At 36.7% G+C, this 24,431-nt stretch overlaps 1 protein-coding gene across 1 annotated transcript in view; it reads right to left on the bottom strand.

The window, feature by feature from the left end:
* Positions 1-698: 698 nt before the first annotated feature.
* gabrb2b (gamma-aminobutyric acid type A receptor subunit beta2b) overlaps positions 699-24,431 on the bottom strand; it is a 76,468-nt gene continuing 52,735 nt past the window's right edge. Inside the window, exons 6-10 of the mRNA XM_023429360.2 lie at positions 11,434-11,571; positions 9,204-9,356; positions 6,932-7,176; positions 5,994-6,134; positions 699-5,520 (exon numbers count right to left, since the gene is read on the bottom strand). Of these exons, the coding sequence (XP_023285128.1) occupies positions 5,173-5,520; positions 5,994-6,134; positions 6,932-7,176; positions 9,204-9,356; positions 11,434-11,571 (1,025 nt within the window). The 3' untranslated portion in view covers positions 699-5,172. The remainder of the gene's footprint in view (positions 5,521-5,993; positions 6,135-6,931; positions 7,177-9,203; positions 9,357-11,433; positions 11,572-24,431) is intronic.

Genomic DNA, 24,431 nt, shown 5'->3' with positions numbered 1-24,431 from the left:
GGCAGAATTGAATGTGGACTACAAGGTGTGGAATCATCCAATATGGACATAATTCCTAGAGGCAGTCGACTGTGCATCTTTGAATGTGCTCTGAAAAATATTTACTTGCCAGCTACACCCAGATTCCATTTGGACCAACACTCTAGGTTCTTAAATATTTTATTAAGATCAGGACTGTTCTCATGCAGAGTCTTGATGATTAAAAATAAGCTCACAACTTTTTTTAATTATAGTTTGTTGGTTTATTATTTTGAATATGTATTCATTTATTTTCTTTGTCTTAGTCGGACCAGTAGAAATGTGTTGAAATCACAAACATACCTAGCAGCAGTAGCAGCATATCGCAACTCCAGATGAGAATTATGTGCCTCAACATTTTAATGGATTATGGTGATTTCTGTGATGTGAAGCCTTGGGACTGAATTGAAAATGCATGAGCAGTGGTTTGGTAAATTTAGCCACTCACTGCCAGCAAGTATAAAAGTGACCTTTGAGCTTCTGGGCAAACTTTGACCAATGAAATATGAGTTGTTAACGTGGGTCTCGCTGAGGCTATTTGGTGAGACAATTCTGAAAATAAATGTTCACACCAAGCAGGGAACTTGGGTAAAGTCGTAACTGCCATCCATCAAAAATGTCATTTTCATTAGTCTCAGTTTTCTATTTCTTGAAACTGAATCCAAAAAAACACTCACAGATTTAGAACTGTATACAATATTTATTGACAATGTATTCCTTTTCATAGGTTTTCATAGTAAAGACAGACACTGACTTTTACAGGGCTTATCTTTAAGAAGGGTACAGCTCAGGGTTTCTGGGAATGTTCTCGTGAGTGACACATACAAGGATTTTTCAAGGTGGAGGGTGTTGAGAGGGTAAGAAGGATTGACGCTGCTCAGAGTGAAGTCCAGCGCAGCAGGAGGCTAAGGCTTCTTCTGTGAGTGTGTGCAAACATACACTGTCACCAACATGTGTCATTTAGGCTTTTAAGGATGTCAGTCTGTCCTTGCTCTCCAGAGAAGACTCTGCTGTCTGATGAAAACCTTGCTTTTCCAAAAACCTTAACTTCCCAGGAATGAAGAAAAAAAAAAGCCATTTTCAAACCATTTACAACCATGTATTTTTAAACTTTATACAAGGGATTATGAAAGGATTTCCTAAGCATAAATATCATTCACTTTTCAGATTCCCTAGCGGACAATATACTCATTCTGTATAGTATAAATGTGAAAACTGCCAAAATTGGATTTACAAGGTTTCGCCAAACAACAGTGTTTGCAGCTTCTTTTTTTTTCTTTTTTTTTTTACACAGGAGTATAGAAATATAAAAATATATGAAACAAAAAAGCGCTGTGAAGTACAAACACATATTCAAAGTGTAGAACTTATGAAGCAGACCTTTCTCTCCAGTTGCCGGTGTGCTTTGGAAAACATTACTGTCTGGCCAAACATACACCCACTACACACTCTCACACTCAAGCACACCATGTCATACCACATACAGTATTATTTTGAAGTTTAAGAAATATATTTATATTGGGTAGTTTGAGACTTGTCTATGGCTGAGGTGAATTTAGTACCTTAATGACTTGTAAAGTATTTTTAGTTTTTTGATTCTGCCTAGGCTAAAAAAGAGTGTCATTCTGTTAGTACTGTCTGAGTACTGTATATGGTTCTATTGGACTTGTATTAAACAGAAAAAAAGCAAAACAAATTGCAGAGAAAACATCTGGAACAAGCTCACTAAGGTACTTTCCTTTAAGTACAATTCTTGGGTTCAAAGTTGTAGTTTGTGGTTGTCGTGTTGTTAGCAGTGTGAATTGTGCTGACCTGAGATGGTTGAATTTTGGGCTGATACGAAGGCATCACCAGCCTCTTTTTCACTTAACCCTTAGCGTGTGTGTGTGTGTGTATGTGTGTGTGTGTGTGTCTGTGTGAGAAAAGGTGGTGTACATTAAGCTGTATTTAGCTGATCATTGGTACAATAAATTGTTATACTTTTGCTGAAACATTACAGCAAATACATGCTGCAAAAGAATATCAACTACATTCATGATTACATGTTTACATTTTGGCAAAACCCCCCAAAAAAAAAGTGCTTTGACAAACAGAGCAAAAAAAAAAAAAGAAACGTGATCAAGTGCCACTGTAAAATAAACTATTTACATTGTTTCATATCAGCCTTTGCATTCTCTTTACGTTACAGTATAAATGATATTGAAAATGTCCTTTTGTCTTTTCTGTAGAAAGCTTATAGGAATTTATTTACAAGAATAATATGCTCCAATTGATGATTAATAATATACTATCTGATATATACATACTTTTATTTAAATATGTTTTTTTATTTTGGGATATGATCCAAAATTCAACTTATCCTCATCTATAGAAAAAATTACAACACCGATTATTAGTTTTTTGATAGAGTTACTGAATTCTGAATTCTGAATCTTTGCACATGTTTTGTAATTTTTTGTTACCAAATTAACAAAGTGGTTTGAGAGAAAAATATATTAAAGAATTTTGTTGACATAATCACCAGAACTATCAAAAAACCCAACACAAAACAAAACAATGTACATACTTTTCAATACCTAGCTCAACACAGAGTGAAAATGACTCATTTTGATGAGTGACATGTAAACACCAGTGAGGTGAAAGCCCAAGATTCAACCTGAACTGGACTCTGTTGTTAAGTTAGACCTGTGCGCATTGTTTAAAGTTTACATGTCAGTTGCTGGGCAGTGCTTGTGAAAATGAATCGTGTGTCATTTTTAAAATAGTCATAACTGTTACATAAATGCTTTTTATAAAAAAAATTAAATCTTTTTAATATCATCAATATTTGCAATACCAATAAAATATACTTTTTTTAATACTGTAATTACATATGCATGTATGCTTAGTTGAGGTGAATTAAACACAAAAGCACAAATGAAACGAAACAGCTCAGTGAGAAAGGAGAAAGGATGTAAAAAAGAATATCAAGGAGTTACTACTGTACAGAGCATGCAGTGAGACATAACTGGAGGTGGCTACATTTTAAGTAAAGAATTAGAACATTAATGTTTAAGTGTTCACTCACGCCTCCACAATCAAAACGAATGGAGTGCCAGGAGAAATGAGCCCTTTGTCTTGGATCTTTTATCAAAGGAGACAAAAGCTCCGGTTACTAGTTCTCATTTCTGTGTGATATTTGGAGTTACCCCTTCTTCCATTCTACATCTTTACTAATGTTCGTGTTGGCACAATTTCATATATGAGCCTCTGTCACTCACTTGAACGAACCAACTTCTTTTTTTTTTTTTTCTCTTTTTTTTTTTGTCGCCTCATCCAACCTGAATTCCGAGCGATAGTTTACATTTAACTCTTTGATGAATGATTTAGTACTAATACAGAAAAGAGACTTTAAACACCACAGTTCATTCAGACAGACAGTGTGGCAGATCTGTGGGGAGAAGGATATGACACTCTTGTGTATTGCAGCCCTAGTTGTATTTTTACATTTTAACCTTGTTGTAACTGAGACATAAAGTGTAATCATAGTCATATCAATAAAGTTCCTCTTAAGACAGCCCCCATAAGCACCAGGTATTAGAAGAACTACGGTACAGCCTCTATGGCTTTTAAGAACTTGTGTGCAAAATCTTTTATAAAATCTACCTTGTGTACATACAGTCAAAAGCACAACGTCATTAGTAAATAATCTGCAATTATAATCTGTAAATTTGTTTTGTCTTTACGGCTATATCCTTTATGATCATCAACCCATTGATTAATCTGGAAACAATAAGTGACTAAGCGGTTTTAAACCTATAATAATAAATATAATAATCTGTCTTGGGAGGCAGATATAGTATATAACCATTAGAAACAAAAAGAAAAATTATCTGCATTAAAAAAATTGTATTAAAATTCCGGTGTCGACACCTGATACTTGATGATTTTTGTGCTTTTTATGCATTCTCGCCCTCCTGCAGACCAGTCGAGTCATTTTAGCTTCACCATCTGTGTTCTTCTTGAACCATGGAAGAATGATCATATCTGATAAAGTGCCTTTTCAGCAGTTGTGAACGATTTGTATCTGTATGTAAATAATTATCCGAGAAAGTGAGAATAGAGTGCTGAAGAAGGAATTTTGTTGGTCATTTTCCCTATAATTAATCCTATACATGTGATATTTACATTAACAGTTACTTAAAGACTAAACTACTTTCTTCAGATACAATCTTCCCCAAAGACATATATTGCATGAACATGTGCTTTGGGATAAAATCCAATATTGATAATTATAATAATATATAAGAAGCTAAAGCCAATTTGGTTAAAGACAAATATTTGATATCTTCTTTCCTACATATTTTTCTCACTCTTGTTTTGTCTTTACTTTCTTTCAACAGTTTGACACAGTACACAGAACACAATAATGACAATCCAGATTGGCTGTACTAGTTTCATACATTTTTGACTTTCAACAGGCTTCTTAAGTGCAATCTGAATTAAAACCTGGAAGTTCTGGAATGATCTTAGTTGATAGTATGTAATGCCACCTTATTAAGATGGTTTAGGAACTGAAAAGTATATTAAAGTACAAAAAGGTTGATCATAAATGTCTTTTACATTACATGATATTGTAAATTGTGAAGTTCAGGCCCTTATAATATTGGTATCAAATTAATTCTAGTAACAATAGTTAATATTTCTTTGACATAATTAATCTTAGTAAACCATGTTGACTTCAGCACTTGTAAGTAGTGTCAGTGAAAGTAAACGGTCATTTAAAACTAATATGTCAACATGTTAATTTGTATCTAACTGATATGGTATTTTGGCAATGAATTATGTAAATTGTAAATCTAACATAATAAAAACATAAAAAATATGCAAACATTTAAAAAAAATGGTAAGATACACAATTCACAAAATATGTAAAATTTTGAACAATTACTCAGGAACAGGCACCTTATATGTTTGTAATCTCTCTTCTATAAGGTTTTCACGTGTTAGCCAGCAAATGTGGTATTCCAAGATATGATGGATCCAGTCCTGAATATAGTAATTCAGTCCAGTGTTACAAGATCACATTAAAATGAAAACAAACCAGATACAAACAAGAAATGAGCAACATATTTTGCTGTTTGTTCTTGCCCTCACTGATGTTCTTTTTTCTTTTTAATTGACATAGTAAAGCCAGTAAACGATGTTGAAGAAGGAAAAGACTGTTGGGAAAATCATCCTCGACCATTTGTCAATAGAGTTTACGTCAGTCAAGTCTGGGATGGTGATTTTTAGCTGTGAAGCGCGCCTCCGTAGTCGGCTCTTCTTTTGAGTCATGTGGCGCTCCAGCGCATTTCGCCCAAAGTTGTGCCTGGCCAGCCCTGCTTTGCGGTACTGTAAAGTTGAGCTGTCGTATGTCAGCATGGTATTTCGTGGGTCATTGAGACCCAGAGCCAGCTCTGAAACGCCCATGTCATTCTTGATGTCCAAGGTGCCCAAAAGGATGTTTTCATGTGGGTCCATCTGTTCAAAAGTAAAATTAAGTAAAAAAATAAATAAATAAAAATCGGCATTTCAAAAAGGTGGAGGTCATAAGAATATATTCTTTAGAATATATTATTTAATTACATTTAACATTTCATTACATGTAATGTCAAAAGGGTCACTCCTTATCATTATTTATGAAGCGTTTTAGTGTCTTTGAGCTTATTATTTTGATTTTGCCTGCCCAGCACCAAACAGCAGACAGACAAAGTTAGCAACTAGCTGGTGAACATAGTGAAACAATCACAAGCTAAAGACCCAAAAGTTTTCCTCAGGTGCTAGTTGAGACTAAAACAGACCTAATAGGAGAGTGAATATTGGTCTCATATTCTCCATGTGGGCAAAAAACACAACTGCTATCGCTTTAAAGTAATAGTGTGGTAGTTTATGTTGTAAATTTATAGTAGTGGTTTAACCCAGTTTGACATTTTTGACACAGGTTTTTGCTGTACCTTATTCTTTTGATCACCCAGTCCAATTGCTGCGTCATCCACAAAGATTGGCTCCCACATCGAGTCATGACCATCGAGATCTCTTTGTTTCATTCTTGCATACAGAGTATCATCTCTGCCAACCACATTCCCCACCAGCCACTGCAAGCAAAGAAGAATTGCCATGGTTACTTGAGCAACTGAAAAGTTGTGAATGGAGACTGCATTTGTGTAGGCAGCCATAAGTTGGACATAATGTACATTTTATGAAATCCCTTTGTTCACAAGTAACTGCAAATACTTGTGTACATGAACTACACAGTTTTTAGTACTGCACTTGAATAAAGCATCCTCTCATCAGTGGATTCAAATATCTAGTTTTACTTTCCACCTTCATCTTCACTTGCCATTTCTCCCTTTGTTTTTTCATCAGTTCTAGTCAGTGTTTTGTATTCAGCTGATATCAGCAGGTCCATGTGCAGCCACATTATTGTGGCCATCTTGCATCTTTTCTCATAAGGGATTGGTTCGTGTCAGCTGGTAGCACAAAATGGGAAGGTGAATGCGACGCCTTCTACCAAGACAAAGAGCCAAGTGTCTCAGAGACCTTCTTTCCCTCTGTTTCAGCTGGCAACGTGTCACATTTGGATTTCAAACAGGGATAGTACAAGCTTATTAGGCTGGCTTGCCTTGGCACAGCGAAGGCAGGAAACATTAGGTCAACCCTCTATTTGAAGTGGTGAAATTTCTTTTCTTTGTGAGTAATTATTCTGAGCTCCTTAGACAGCTTTATGAATAATTAACGTAAAAAATTTCATGGCAAACTAAAGAAAATATGTGATTCGGTGAATCCAGAACAAAAAAAAAAAGAGCACATCGGAACTCAGCTAGAGTATGTGCTTGCCTCTTCATATGCAGATTTTGAAAAAAAAAAAACTACAGAGACAAGCTTTTCTTACCTTGTTTGGATCCATCCTCATCTTTTCATTGTTGGCTGTCATTGATTTCTCAGCTGCCTTTTTCTGACGCTGAGGGCCCCGTCCAAAGAAGATGTAGTTTACCAGCGCGTACTCCAGCAGAGCAAGGAAGACAAAGACGAAGCAGCCCATGAGGTACATGTCTATGGCCTTGACGTAGGGGATTTTGGGGAGGGTTTCTCTCAGATGGGTGTTAATGGTAGTCATGGTGAGCACCGTGGTAATACCTGATAAAGAAAGACCATGTCCATCATGTTGTATCAGAAATTCAAGAATGTTAAAGGTAAAAAGAGTAAAACAGTTTGTGCTAACAATAGATAAGTGGAGGGAGCACTCGCAAATCTTAATTAAATGAAATCAATAGAAACAATCACATGAAACCCTTCCTTACTGTACTATTCAGACTGAATGTGTGACCGTTTTAATCCTCCTGACTGCAAGACATCTTTGTGATCGACTTGATACCATGTCTTTGCTTAACTAAGCCTGTCAGGATCAATGAAACCAAGGGGGCTTACCCTCCGTGCCTTCAAACCACGCACTGGTAGATAAGCTAAAAGACGGGCACCTGAAGCGGTGCGGCAATTTGAAATTCAAATATCAACCTTGGTCTTGTTCATTAGTGGAGAACTCCTACTGAGAAAAGTTGTAGACAGTTTCAAAAGCCTCACCCAGCAAGCTGCGGGGATAGTTACTGTCAGATTGACTTGGCATATCAATGTGTTGAGTTTGTGCTTATTATAAGTGACACGCCAACTCTCACTAGAAGTAATTTAATATCTTTTTTTTTTTCAAAGTGTGTGTCTATGGTATTATCTATATGCAGGAATTATAACTGGCATGAGAAGCCTGATTCTGAAGCTTAAATGTGATTTTCTATACATGATTAAATAGTTGTTTTCTCAGCTCCTATAGCGCTCACGAATCCTCCCACATGCACCTGTGCGTTCGACTTTGAAAGCACACACAGTGAGATTATTTAAGGCAATTTCTATGGAGAGCCTTAGTAAACAATTACTAAATTATTATACAGCTGTCACATAGCTGTCAGGTGACCAACCTCAAAATAGGATTCAGGCAATTCTCCCAAGCTGTTGCTGCAAGAGCTTAACAATAACAACAAAGGATGTCTGCAGCACAGTGGCCATGTGATGCAGCCATTACAGGTCCACTTTAATGCCTGAAACCAGGTCAGAGCAAAGTGGTTCCTGAATCTAGTGTAGATTGGGGGGTGACCGAATATTTCCCAACTCTGCTGACCTGCCTCCATTATGGAGCATTACCTTTTTTTTTTTTTTTCTTTCATTAAATCCCATGCATGCCTTCCCCCCTGGATCACTAAATGCAGCTCAGTCGTCAATCAGTGAAATTGCCTTGTCGACTAAAGCAAGGGATGGGTAGAAGGATGAATGAAGCTGGGTGGATGGAATTGGGTGAAAGGAAGACAGGGAGCTTCAGATAAACACGGAGTAAGTTAGCCGACTGCAAACCTCACAGGCTTCACAGGGTTTACATAATCAAGAACGACGGGGCCGAATTGTGACTTTCAGGAAAATGCAGAGAGGCTCTCAATTCAAAGTGGAAATAAATCAACCTTGTCATCCATCATTTTACGTTTCTGAGCTAAAGTAACTCTTCTTGTACTGGGATGGATATTTCACCCTGTTAAAACCAATGGTGATTGAAAAAGGAGTAAAACATAATGTAGTTGTGGATCAGCACAGTGTTGTTCTGCTCTCTTTGAAGACTGAATAAAAATTCATTTCTGGGATTGATAAAGATACAAAGCACAGTAATTAATGAATGAAATCATGAATGAATTAAGTTAAATTAATATCATGGGCTTCACAGCGCTGCAACTGTGGTGATGAATACTGTAGAAGAAGTTTTACCTATTCACCAGAAATTCTTGCAGCAAAGACTTTATTTGATATGGGATATTTCTCAATCAGGTCTACCACAATATAATGCTTTTCTGTCCTTGTCAGTATATTTAGTGTTTAGATCTGCAACTGATTTTCCTGTCTGATTTTATGTGACATATGTTGGTTTCCCCAAACATATTTCTAATTACCCTTCAAATGACTGATGTGATGGTAAGGAGGAGAAATTGGGGGAAAAAAAATCTATATATTGCTTTTACTTGGATTTCCTTGGTCAATGTGTTTCAGTGCAAGTCCAATCTTCTTCCGAGTGCCCACCCCTGTTTTAATGCATCGTGCCTATCTATTTAGATTTGTATTGCAGGCCTCACCTAGAGCCACTCTGGCAGCAGACGCATCATAGTTGATCCAGAAGGAGACCCAGGAGAGGATGGTGATGAGGATAGAAGGCATGTATGTCTGCAGGATGAAGTACCCAATGTTTCTCTTCAGCTTAAAACTCAGGGACAGACGAGGGTAAGCACCTGCACAGTCGGGGAGGGGGAAGGAAAATAGAAAGCAGAGGCAGTGTTAGGTGACGTATGTCCACACTATTTGCCTCAGATACTAGGTCTCCAGGACTTTCTGTTTCTTCAATATGCTATTTTAGAGATACAGTGTATATTTTGGATTGTCCTCAGACAAGTTCAGACCTAGCAAAACACAAACAAACCAGATAATTTGTCAGAAAATATTGATGGCGTCTGAACTCTATGGTAAAGGTATGGTTAAATTTAGACACTAAATCTTACTTGATTAAGGTTATGATATGTATGTTTCGATGATCAAAGGCAACCAAAGTGAGTTATTGGTGGGATATTTTTGTGTTGAAATCATTTTGTGCACCTAGTCATAACAACAGGTTAGAAAGATATTCAATGAAGAGCAGTGAATCAAGGCTGGAACCAGTGAATGTTTGGTAAATGACCAAAACAGTTGATTAATTGATACCATTATCATTGACTAGTTTTCAATAGATTGACTAATCCGCAACCAACATGCTAATTGTGCCATGACTCCCATCTTGTATAGTGTCTTACATGCAGTAAGACTGCGGGCTGCTCTTGCCCATCCTAAGTATGGTCCCTCATCCCTGGGTTGTCTATTGCAGAGGCACACAATTGAAGAGGTTTGATGGTTTGTCTGTTTTTTGTTTTGTTTTGTTTTTCGCTCATATCACATATCACAACTGGATGGGGGACAATAAGCATAACCACAAGAAGAGCTAGAATGCAGTACAATATGTTGCTTATTTGAAAGTTACAGAAGACGGACGAGGAAGGAGGATTAAGTCTTTTAAATGAAAGCACAACCGATCCACTAGGCTCAGCTCCTCTTGGAATGCCACCACTTATATCTGCTATTTCTGTTAGCTCATGTTAGCATGAGTCACCGAGAGAATCACTGAATTATTTCTTTATGAAGTGAGGAGACAGCTTGGGTAGAAAATAACAGGACAGAGGGGCAATGGAGAATATTTATTATTCATAAACGCAACAATGACATTGCCTATCCTTAGAGTGAAACATGACACTTATATTGGATAAATGCCCGGGCACTTGTGCTGATGTTTGCGTTTCTGTGTGACCCCAAGGTTGGTCTCTCAATATCTGAATAGACAGCACGTTAAAAGGGAATCCCCCGTCAATCATATTTCTGCATTAAGTGATCAAATCGGGAACACAGCGGGGACCATGCATGTTAATGATAAACAAACACACACACATACATACATACAAACATTGTGCATTCATCGGTAAACATTATGTTTTTAATAAGGTTGTGTGGAATATGTGACCCCCCGCAGACAAAACAAGCTCTGATTGGTGGACTCTCTACGTTCTCATTGTATTAATGTTTTGCTCTCATTCAATACAGTGGCAACCCCAGAAACCGTATTCAGCTCAACCACTGTCCCGCTTACAATTGCTTGCTTGCATGACAAATTCATGAATATGAAAATGCCGAAGAAATGAATATTTCACAACATCAGACTGCATTCTTTCTGTTTATTGCTGTTAAATAAGTCATGGTGTCTTCTGTCTCCCAGGACAGCACTTCATTCGAGGGTTTGTATGTGCGTTCGTACATTTACATAACATTTTGCATTTCTGAAAACTGTGTTCAGTTTTTTTTTTTATTTTGTACGCAGACAAGTGGATGCTGCTTTTCATATCAATAAGCGCAAACAGCGAAATGAGTTAATATGTATGAGTTGCCGTATTGTCTTCCTTGCAGAAACATAACAATAATAAAATGCAATATCCCTAAGTGGCACAAAATAATTAAGGGTTGTTTTAATGGAATTAAAGGCAAAGTAATTAAGTGTGTGTGTGTGTGTGTGGGTGTATGTATGTGTGTACATGTGTGTTAGTGTGTGTACAAACATTGAACATATATAGTCAAAGATAATATTTATTTTAGCGATAAGAATATTAGGCTGCATTGTGTTGTGCTGGTTTTGCTGTTTGTGTGTTCAAACTTGTAACATTTAATTAATACAACCAACTTGTTTTGTGACGGGAGAGTTTCATGAACTTCAAACGCTGTTCAGGACGTTACCTGTGGAGAAGACGACATTCTTGGAGATGAGCTTATGATCCACAATGGAGAACTGGGGGAGTTCAATCTTGTCCACCCCCGTCACCGCGTTGTCTCCTCCTCGCCAGTAGAACTCTATGTCATCTGTAGTGTAACCATCTGAGATAGAGCACAGGAATTATAAAGGACTGTTAATTGTCTGTACCGTATGTATATTTATAATCATCCCCCATCTGGATCTCGTACAGTACAGTTAATTAATCACTTAGCATGATTAGGTTCGCGTTTGTCACCATTTTACATTTTGCTGACAGCAGACACAGCAATTGGTCTTTGGTCCACTGACTAACTAGAATTACCACCTTGCGGTTGTTTGACTCGACCAGTCAGTCAAGATGCAGGAAATATGGTCACAAGCTCCCCTTCTGTTCCTGAGTTATGGCACTGGATAACGGCCAGAAAAGTGTTTTTGCAGAAACATCATGATGTCTACTGTTTGGATATAAAATGTCATCACCTAATCATTTCATTTCATCATTATTATTATATTATTATTATTAGACATTTGAATGATGAATGTAAGAAATGTGTGATAAATAGCATGTGAGTTCTTCTGTGAGGTTACAATGACTTTTGACCACTGAAATCTAATCAGTTCACCCTTGACTCCGAGTGGACGTTTGTATCAAATGTGAAGAAATTCTCTCAAGGCATTCTGAGATATCGCGCTCACAAGAATGGGACGGATGGACAGACAACCCAACACGCCGACGCCCACGTCTGTCGCCGGCACGGAGACATAGAAATAAAAAATATGTGGTTATCCACAAGGAAAGGACGATTCTCATTTACCGTGCTAAATGTCTTGTGTGTATGCATTTACAGTATGAATGTGTTTTTAAAGGATGCTTGTTTACGACCTCTGGCTTTGGGAGTGCCAGATCCATATATTCAACAATTACTTTCATATACTATAAAGGAGAAAAGGCATGAGCTCATTTGACTAGACTGGTGAGAATTAATGAGCTAAAGTCAGTGGACCTGACATCTAATTGCCATGACACTGTCAAGTAGCAGCTATGTCATAATTACTCAGTTCATGTTGGTGGCTAAAATCTTTGTAATTTTCTTTTTTGTGCTTTGCTGCTTTTTCAAGTACCAACATGAATTTTTGTCACCTATTAGTATTATTATTGTTTTATGTTTAAAATTATCCTCTTGCATGCTCTGCCCTCTTCTTGACCCCTCACTTGTAATAAATTCAGCGTGAAACACTCAGGACAAATGGTGCATAGTGAATTCTTTTAACTGATTTTTACTTAACCTTGATTCATGAGCACTCACAAAGCTGCACAAACTCAGCTGCTCAGTGCACCTATCTATCTGTCATCTGTTTCAAAGGAATCCCCACATCCACTTTTGGTTGACCCTTGAGCAAAGGCACATGCTGATGTCTTGGAACGGTATTCTTGACAATAACTGAATTATGAAAAAGCCAGTTAAAACCATGAATTATGAAACATAGTTAAACATACCATCTTCCATAGTAACTGGTGAAACCCCTTATATATGTGACTAAATAAATGAGTCAAATTTATTATGTTTTGTCCCATGAGCAAGTAAATTATTAACACCAAGAGCAGGAATGATTAAATAACCAGGCTTGCCCTCCATTTTCACCACTAAAACCCAATAAAACCCTGCGAAGGGACAAGAAGCAAGTCCATTAATATTAATCTCAACCAAAGACCATGAAACTTGGCTCTTGCATAATCCACTGCCTACTGTCTGCTCTGGTGCAGTTGTCATGTCTGCTGACTTCAGGGCATAAGAGCATTGGTCTCAGAGAGAGGAGAGGAAGGAGATGAAGAGACGAGGAGAGACCGGAGACAGCTGGGGTTAGTGCACTTTTTAAGAGGAGCCACTCACCATTAAAAAGCCTGCTAAAACTCATTTAAAACAGCAATTTGAAAAGTAACTTTACAAAAAAAAGACATATTCAGAATTATCACCATGTGAGCTTGTGTGCATGTGTATAAATGGGCGTTGGAATAATAATCAAGTTGTTTTTATGGCTCCCTGCACCACAGCAGAAGTCATCATATATTGTGGAAGAAAGCCCCTGAAAATCAACATATACAGCTTGTCTTAAAACATGAATGGCATTATTACTTTTCTATAACCGCGTATTCTTTAAGGCTACAAAATGATAGCTTTTATACTGTAGTGCAACACAGTCAGGATGCTGTATTTTGTACATAGCAAGGTAGCAGTGCTGGATTATCTCGGCGCTCTGACAGCTCAACACGATGGGTGTATTGAAATGTGAACTTGCTCTTCTGTGAAGGAGGAGGCCAAGACTTGCAACACACTTTCCTGCCTCAAGACAAACAACAGAATATTTTTAGTCTTACATCATAAAACTGATAAAAAGAAATGTTCAGTCTCTCTCAACGTGCATGTATAGTGATTCCATTTTAGGCAACAGCAGGAGATGGATTAAGCGACAATCGTGGATGTTTTTCAGTATCTCAACATGCAACTTAATAATCGTCTGTGATGGTTGCAGTGCTTGTTTCGACTTTGCATGTTTGCTGCGGTGGGGATTTGCATGCATGTTTTTTTGAGTTTTCCTGAGCGATTATTGTTGTATCGTTTGATTGCATGCATGGAAGTTGACTTCTCTTTTGCATTAGTCTCCATGACCATTACTCTGCCGAATGCTGATGATGGGTAGGTTTAGCAGCTAGAAAGTGAATAAACATTTTTGATTTGCATGAGGATGTACAGTGTGTGCGTGCGTGCGTGCGTGTGTGTGTGTGTTTGTGCGTGTGCGTGTGTGTGGGATGGCGGTGATGATGAGGCCACACAGGATGATGAATAAAATCATGTTTGACAGAACAATTTAGAGGGAACTCCCACGCTGTTTCATTGATTAGTGCATAAAATATAGACCGTTATATCACACCTCCTTCCTCCTCTCCTCTCCTCTCCCTTCTCTGTTCTTGTCTCCTTCTTTTCACCAGCTCTTCCTCTCTAACATGTTCTGTTTTTATCTCCCTTTCTCCCACCACTTTTTTCCATTTGATTGCACTCTTTCCTTCCTCTCGGATATTTCTCTGCCATAACTGCTATTATGTGTCCATCCGTCTTTCACTCTACCTTCCCTCTTCCTCTCCTTCCCCCATACCCCTGCTCTCTTTAATTAATACTTGTGTGACCTATTTAGTTGCTCTGAATTATTAAAGCAGACTCTTCAGTGGCTGCTTTCAACACCCTCACACTCTGACATCTCTTGTTCCTCTTGGTGAAAATGTAGTTGGGTGCTCACAACCTTACAATATACTGGGATATTTTTCTCCAAAAAAACACTATATTTCCAAAACTTTCATGTAGTTCGGAGGGTCATTCCACATCATCATCATCATCATCATCATCATCATCATCATCATCATCATCTTCATCTTCATCATCATCACCTCATATCAGAGGCAATCAATAAAATCTTCAAATGAATTCCCAAGCCTATAAGGACAAATTAGATTAATGTGCTCTCCCAGTTAAAAAGCCTGGCAGCTGCATTTTGGACCAACTGCAGACGATTAAGTGCCTCTTGACTAAGTGTAATAGTAGTAAATTATATTAGTCGAGATGGGATGAAATAAAGGCAGGTCATGTCAGGGGCAGACAGAAGTAACTTAATTTTAGATACATTTCCGAAGTGATAAAGCCACGACTAAATAACCTCCTCTACTTGAGGTTCAAAATTTGAATTTGAGTCATTGTGTTGAGTCCCAGAGGATGAAACCTCATTTTATTGGTGACCCACAGATCTTTCCCCTTGTGCCACCAACGGAATCACATTTCCTCTTGTACACAGGATATTGAAATTTAAAGGAGAGTGCAATTACATCTACAGCAATCACTTTCCCCAGAGAATGAATCCTTTGCTGATATTTTACACCCCATGAGCCTTTCCTTTGGTACCACATCACATAATGCATCTCAGGGTCTACGGGGCAAATTCACACAGCAACAACACTCAGACTTGTGTGTGCACACACTTCCAGTGAAGAGGAGCGAACACGTTTGTGCAAACCTTACACATATCAGAGTCAGTTATTTGATCCAGGCCTCATATTTTTGATCGTCCAGCTAACCCAATCCACTTAACTCCATTGTTTCCACGTTATTGAGGCTGACTTTGCAATTTTGCCTCGCTCTGCTCTCATACTGAAGTTATTACGTCACAGTTTTTGGCACAGATAGATCACCCTGATACCCATCCTGCATGAAATAAAGTGAATGCAGTGAAAATGCAGTGAGAGTGAGAAGAAAACAGAAGAAAAAAAAAAAGAGGCATGATCTGCACTACATCACACACACAAGGGTAAGTCTTGAGTATTTATATTAACTATGAAATGAAGGAATGAGAAAAAGGGAATTAGCTCTTTGATTCCTCAGTGGCATGAGGCTTCTCTCATGGATTCCGAGGTCTCGGAGCGTTGGCAGGCCAAAAATAAATGAAATTGTTCATGATAGCATCAGAGGAGATAGCAATACAATACTAAAGCTATTTAACTGGGACTCTGGCATATCTCCCTGACCAAATCTGACTCCAGGCCCTTTTTTATCAAGCTTATGAAATAATGTCTCAGTTGATTTGTTTTAATGGGCAAAGAAGAATTTTGGAGGGAGATAAAACACTGGCTTTGATATTGCTCTAGGCAAAACATAATCAGGGATAACAAAGTTTTTGTTTGTTTTTTTTTTTTTACTTCTAAATGATGCTCTGAAACATCATATACCTGTATTAAAACACAATTTAAAAAAACATGTAAAAGCACTCAAAACGATCACAAAAAATATTTTTATCCAACGTTCCTCACATCTATAAGGAGAGCATGTGGCCTTTAATGCATACAGAGTTTTACAAACCACACCTTGAAATTAAAAAATGCCAAAACACCCGAATCTATTCACCAAGAAGTCAAGGAAGCACACAAAGAGTCTAGGGGAATGTATGTAAATAATGACACTTATGATACAGTATTGAAAATCGAACTACACAATTCAATCTAACCAGATACACAAAAACATCCTCACACACCCACACACAAATCACCCCCCCACCACCACCCCCTTAACAACTGCCTGTCTCTAACTCTCCCCTGCGAGCGGAGAATGCGACTCCTCTCTTAAATATGTCTCAGATGAATTTTTGATTCCATGCATTTCAAAGCGACTTTAATGTTATTCCTGGTGTCCAATTAAAAATGTCTTCAAACTTTTGCAGTACACAGCAAGCTGCAGCCGACTGCATGCCTGGACAGGGACAGGAACATCTAAAGATAAGATAAATAAATAAGCCATGCAAGCCCAAGTGTAGAAACCATTCACACCCCAGAGGATGTGATGTGTGCAGTTTCTAAAAATGGGCTCTGATGGGCAGAGATAGCAAGAGTGAGAGATGGAGAGTGGAAATGGCTCTGTCCATATGATGTGGATCGCTGGTGCAGAAAATATAACTATTAACTAGTAAAGATGCTGTAATGAAATGATAGTCTCATTGTGCACAGCAACTGGGTGAAATAACAATCATGGTGTGCCTTTCTCTCCTCTCTCAGTGTATACAGAAATGAACACAAATGCATGTGTCTATTGCTGACTGCAAGTTTTTCTTAATTTGTGTTTGAATTGCTTTGCTGTTCGCAATGTTTTTTTTGAAGCGCCTTCACTTCAATTCCCGATTTTGCCGTCCCCTGAGGAGCCACCTACAGTCACACATGTGCTAAAGCTAAAGCAGCTAATCAGGGCAAAAATGTTTCTGTGTAGTATTCACTGTTTAACGGCTCAGTGACCTTACTCTTTGCTATGATTTATTGAAAAGGTGCGCAGCTGCTTTACTTGTGAAGTCAATGTTACATCTGTTACTAGAATCAGCTTCCTGTGATGGCAGGACTACAATACAGCACTGTATATACTGTACATTGTAAACTGCATTACTGTAACAGTGACCCAGAGATGTCAGGGATTTAACCCTTTTAAATAATGCAGGGAATGGTATTTCCTCGCAGTGAGGTAAAATCTGGTGTGGCCTACTAGCTGAAGTCCTGAATTACGCATGAATTATAGAGATGCTGAGCAAGTAACAACAAAATAGATGCAGGGTGACAGGGCTTGGCTTGCAAGGTTATAAACTTAAAACCCTTATCCTCCACCACTGAACGTGAGGTTGAGGTAGTGTGGTATTAAAGCCTTACCTTGCCTGATAATAAAAATAAGACAACAACTGCTGTCTGTGGTTTTTTTTTTTTGTTGCTATGAAGTCCTTGGAGTTGTAACAGCATGGCAGATAACAGTCTAGTCTGATGAACAAAGAAATGTTTTCTGTATTCTATCATATAATGTATTCATATCCAGAGTAGAAATTCTTATAATTTATATCTATTGTAGTTATGGCCCATGTTTACAGATAAGGCAACACAGAACTCTGAGGGTAGAGTCATAATGTTCGGAAGCTCTCCCTGGATGATAAACTTAGAGGGAGAGAAGGTAGAACTGCTCATTCAGAATGAATCACACTCTATGTTTTACAGTGTTTTACAACATTATCTTTGCTATCTTAAACTTCAGGCCATATCTTCACATAAACACTCAACATTGACAGTTGTATTTTCTTTAATCAGTGATTTTAGTCCAGTCTTCATGTTTAATTTCTCAATTTTCTGAATCAGGTTATGCAAATAAAGCAACACAAGCTCCAATGAGCACATATACCTCTGAGACCTTTAGAGACCCATGCTAATATTACAGACTTTCTAATTCATTCATTTTCATCAAGTATGCCCTCAAGTGTCGTCTTTTCCTCAGGCTAGTCATTTTGAATAATTAATTAATGGTGTCAAAATGTCAAAATTGTTTAAAATCATTGTTTCCGTGATGTTTTTCACTGAGAACTGATTTGATCGTTTTATTCATGTTCCACAGGGTTATGAGATGTTGAAAACAGGTGTGTATCATTACATCTTCTTAGCTCTGACTGACAGGGCACAGGCAGGCCTGCCTAGTGCTGCTTCCTTCAACATCCCTGTTAAGATGTGCCAATCAACATCTACTGCTCTTTAAGTGGGTTGTGGCACGACACATTATACCCTCTAAAATGACCATATGAACGTTCTGAAACCAATTCATACGAACATATTATGACCTGCTACCTATGTAGTAAAGGTTTCAGCAACTTGAATTAGTTATTTAAGGTAAGTCATTAAAATAAAAATTTACAGTTGTTAGGAAACAGACCAGAGAAATTTAGTCGCAAGCTACAGGGCGGGAAAAGTCCCTGTTTAGCTATATTTCCTTTCTCTCCTTTTCATTCATGTCACACATGTTACAAATAGTGAACATATAGGGCCCTCTTCCACACATCAAGTCCTGGTGTGATAAAAGAGGATAAAATGGAACAGTTCCAATGGGAAGTGTTTGTAGTATTTTTTGAAGTACCTTTCATTCAACAAGGAACACAACTGTCTATGGTGGGAAATAAGAACATTTTCAAAAAGATTAATATTCAACTGAATTTGTTTGTGCCTGGTAACTTGATAATTATAACTTTCTTGTAAAAATGAGAACAATATTGTGGCTTCATCCCTCTTTGCATAAAAAAGCCATGCTGATACAGCAACTAATGTTTAGAAACAGCTTGTTATTGCGTGATTAAAAGTTGGTAATTAAACCAGGGTCAGCAATTTAACTTTTGCTTAAAAATAATTACAAAAGGTCACCATCAAGGGATAAAAGTCTGATTCTGATTCATAAATGGAAATTTTTGGATGTTATATTTAACCTATCAAAGCTTATTAAATCCCAGGCATCAGTCAGTGTCTCAATACTGGGGATATTGGTAGGCATTAGAGCAATCAAACTCATTGGAAACAGGCCAAAAGATGGACAAAGAGTATGAAATTAGGAGACTGGCAAACGTGTGAAAGAAGAGACAAGGAGGGGGCAAGGTGAAGAGAGACAGAGTTTAAAGAAGGACAGAAGCACAAGTGGAGAAGACGATAGTGAGAAGAAACTGGCACACTCAGGTGAGATCTACAATCATTCAAACCAGCAGAGATCCCGTTCATACTGCTGCTCCATGAGCCCTTTAACTTTCAGGGCTCAGATGAAATGAAAGAAGGAATGTGTGTGTATTCTGCATTCACATTTTCAAATTCTGCATATATACACACACGTGTATGCATGCCAAGGGTGTCGGTTTACATATGGACGGTAGGGACAGGTCCCTACCACTATTTTTGGAAGACAGAATTGTCCCTACCAATATTTAGGTGAACTCATTCGCACTATGTTTAGGGTGAAGTCATATTAGATCTTTCCAATGTGCCCTCCAAGAGGCCAGGTCTCCAAGACAACGGATTTAGGCATGCTAGCATTTGATTGGCTGAAAGGGCAGGGGCTATCGGAGGGTTCACGCCATAGGAGAATATCACAGTGGTACCTAATGTCACCAAAAAAGGTCAGCTGCTGTTATTTAACCATGTTAGCGACCAGGTACTATAGTATGATTTATTCATAGGGAGGCATCATGACACAATGGTTAGTAGTTGCCCAAGACTGAGAATGTTGAGTGAACATAAAATGGTGACTTACTATATTATGACTTTTTATGACTTACTTTACTACTATTACTACTATAATGTGACAATTTTTTGGAATTTCTATGCCCTTCTATACTATGACATTTTTATGCCTCACTATAGCAATACATTTTATGCCTTATTATACTGTGACATTTTTTTATGTTTTTGGCCATACGATACTATGACGTTTTTTTATGTTTTTTTGCCATACTATACTATGATGTTTTTTGATGATTTTATGCCTTACTATAGCAAGACATTTTATGCCTTATTATACTGTGACATTTTTTAATGTTTTTTGCCATACAATATTATGACGTTTTTTGACCTTTTTATGCCTTACTATATACTATGACGTACTTTGGAATTTTATGCCTTCTTATACTGTGATGTTTTTTGATGTTTTTTGCCATACAATACTATGACGTTTTTTGACAATTTTTTGCCTTACAATACTATGACGTTTTTTGACCTTTTTATGCCTCACTGTAGGAAAACCTTTTGTGCTGTATTATACTGTGACGTTTTTTGATGATTTTTTGCCATACTTTACTACAACGTTTTTGATGTTTTTTTGCCTTACTATATCAAGACATTTTATGCCTTATTATACTGTGACATTTTTTTATGTTTTTGGCCATACGATACTATGACGTTTTTTTATGTTTTTTTGCCATACTATACTATGATGTTTTTTGATGATTTTATGCCATACTATAGCAAGACATTTTATGCCTTATTATACTGTGACATTTTTTAATGTTTTTTGCCATACAATATTATGACGTTTTTTGACCTTTTTATGCCTTACTATATACTATGACGTACTTTGGAATTTTTATGCCTTCCTATACTATGATGTTTTTTGATGTTTTTTTGCCATACTATACTATGACGTTTTTTGACAATTTTTTGCCTTACTATACTATGACGTTTTTTTACCTTTTTATGCCTCACTATAGAAAGACATTTTGTGCAGTATAATACTGTGACGTTTTTTGATGTTTTTAGCCATACAATACTATGACGTTTTTTTGTTTTTTTGCCATACTATACTATGACATTTTTTGACGATTTTATGCCTTGCTATAGCAAGACATTTTATGCCTTATTATACTGTGACATGTCTTGACGTTTTTGTGCTGTATTATACTGTGACGTTTTTTTATGTTTTTTTGCCATACTATACTATGACGTTTTTCGACGATTTTATGCTATACTATACTATGACATTTCTTGACGTTTTTATGCCTTACTATACTATGATATTTTTTGATGTTTTTTTGCCATACTATACTATGACGTTTTTTGATGTTTTTTTGCCATACTATACTATGACGTTTTTTGATGTTTTTTTGCCTTACTATACTATGACCTTTTTTTACCTTTTTATGCCTCACTGTAGGAAAACCTTTTGTGCTGTATTATACTGTGACGTTTCTTGACGTTTTTATGCCATACAATACTATGACGTTTTTTGATGTTTTTTTGCCATACTATACTATGACGTTTTTTGATGTTTTTTTGCCATACAATACTATGACGTTTTTTGACCTTTTTATGCCTCACTGTAGGAAAACCTTTTGTGCTGTAATATACTGTGATGTTTTTTGATGTTTTTGGCCATACTATACTATGACGTTTTTTGATGTTTTTTTGCCATACTATACTATGACATTTTTCGACGATTTTATGCTTTACTATAGCAAGACATTTTATGCCTTATTATACTGTGACATTTCTTGACGTTTTTATGCCATACAATACTAAGAGGTTTTTTTATGTTTTTTTGCCATACTATACTATGACGTTTTTTGGCAATTTTTTGCCTTACAATACTATGACCTTTGTTGACCTTTTTATGCCTCAATGTAGGAAAACCTTTTGTGCTGTATTATACTGTGACGTTTCTTGACGTTTTCATGCCTTTCTATACTATGACGTTTTTTGATGTTTTTTATTGCCATACTATACTAAGACGTTTTTTGATGTTTTTTTGCCATACTATACTATGACGTTTTTTGACAATTTTTTGCCTTACAATACTATGACGTTTTTTGACCTTTTTATGCCTCGCTGTAGGAAAACCTTTTGTGCTGTATTATACTGTGACGTTTTTTGATGTTTTTTTGCCATACTTTACTACAACGTTTTTTGATGTTTTTTTGCCTTACTATACGATGATGTTTTTTTGTTTTTTTTGCCATACTATACTATGACGTTTTTTGACGATTTTATGCCTTACTATAACAAGACATTTTATGCCTTATTATACTGTGACATTTTTTGATGTTTTTTGCCATACAATACTATGACGTTTTTTGACGTTTTTATGCCTTACTATACACTATGACGTTTTTTGGAATTTTTATGCCTTCCAATACTATGTTGTTTTTTGATGTTTTTTTGCCATACTATACTATGACGTTTTTTGACAATTTTTTGCCTTACTATACTATGACGTTTTTTGACCTTTTTATGCCTCACTATAGAAAGACATTTTGTGCAGTATTATACTGTGATATTTTTTGATATTTTTAGCCATACAATACTATGACGTTTTTTTGTTTTTTTTTTGCCATACTATACTATGACGTTTTTTTGACAATTTTATATCTTACTATAATGTGACAATTTTTTGGAATTTCTATGCCCTTCTATACCATGTAATTTTTTGAAGTTTTAAAACAGTATGACGTTTTTATCAGTTACCAAAGTACGCAATTTTAGTATTTAACATGGTACAATGGGTAGTACTTTTACCCAGGGGTGGATAGATTGGTGGTTCGAATCCTGCGTGTGGTTTTGTTATTGGTCCACTTTAAATCTTCTTCCAGTGCCTACTTGGGTTCTTACATAGTGCTTCAGCCTTACTTTACTGTGACAATTTTATGCTTTAATATACTGTGACATTTTTTGACGTTTTTATGCCTTACTAAACTATGACGTTTTTTGATGTTTTTTTGCCATACTAAACTATAACGTTTTTCGACGATTTTATACCTTACTATAATGTGACAATTTATTGGAATTTCGATGCCCTTCTATACTATGCAACTTTTTGAGGTTTTACTACAGTATGACGTTTTTATGTCTTACTAAAGTAAGCTTTGGATTTCAGTAGGAAAGACGGTACAATGGTTGGTACTGTTACCCAAAAGTGAGGAAACTCAGGGTTCGAATCCTGGGTGTATGGTTATAAGTGGTCCATTTTACATGTTCTTCCAGTGCCTGCTTGGGTTCCTTCATAGTACTTCAGCCTTACTTTACTGTGAAGATCGAACTTTTTTTCACTACAGTATGACGTTTTTATGCCTAATGAAAACATTCTTTTTTTATTTGTTCATGAGGCGTCGCGGTACAATGGTTAGCACTGATGCCCAAGAGTAAGAAGGTCAAAGGTTCGAGTCCAGGGTCGGGGCACAAAGTTTGTCGACTTTAAATATTCTTCCTGTGCCTGCTTGGGTTCCTTCAGAGTACTTCAGCCTTACTTTACTGTGAGGATTGTATGCCTTACAAGACAATTACGTTTTCTGATGTTTTTATGCCTTACTATACTGTGACTTTTTTTTTTATTTTTATGCCTTTCTATACTATGAAGTTCTTTTACTTTTTTATGCCATACTATACTATGAAGTTTTTTGACAATTTTATGCCTTAGTATAATGTGACACCTTTTTGGAATTTCTATGCCCTTCTACACAATGGAAGTTTTTGACGTTTTTATGACGTTTTTATGAGTTACTAAAGTATGTAGCAAATTCTTGACGTTTTTGTGCTGTGTTATACTCTGCCGTGAGTGATGTGTTTTTGCCATACAATACTATGATATTTTTTGATGTTTTTTTGCCAGACTATACTATGACGTTTTTTGATGTTTTTTTGCCATACTATACTATGACGTCTTTTGACAATTTTTTGCCTTACAATATTATGACCTTTTTTGACCTTTTTATGCCTCACTGTAGGAAAACCTTTTGTGCTGTATTACACTGTGACGTTTTTTGATATTTTTTTGCCATACTATACTGTGACATTTCTTGACGTTTTTATGCCTTACTATACTATGACGTTTTTTTGCCACACTATACTATGACGTTTTTTGACAATTTTTTGCCTTACAATACTATGACCTTTTTTGACCTTTTTATGCCTCACTGTAGGAAAACCTTTTTGCCTTACTATACTATGACATTTTTCGACGATTTTATGCCATACTATAGCAAGACATTTTATGCCTTATTATACTGTGACATTTCTTGACGTTTTTATGCTGTATTATACTGTGACGTTTTTTTATGTTTTTTTGCCATACTATACTATGACGTTTTTCGACGATTTTATGCTATACTATACTATGACATTTTTCGA

The sequence above is a fragment of the Seriola lalandi genome, unplaced genomic scaffold (assembly GCF_002814215.2).
Source record: "Seriola lalandi dorsalis isolate HSWRI2012SDOR001 ecotype SW California unplaced genomic scaffold, Sedor1 jcf7180002054893, whole genome shotgun sequence".
Classification (NCBI taxonomy): Eukaryota; Metazoa; Chordata; class Actinopteri; order Carangiformes; family Carangidae; genus Seriola; species Seriola lalandi.
This window is presented reverse-complemented; position numbering and strand designations above follow the sequence as displayed.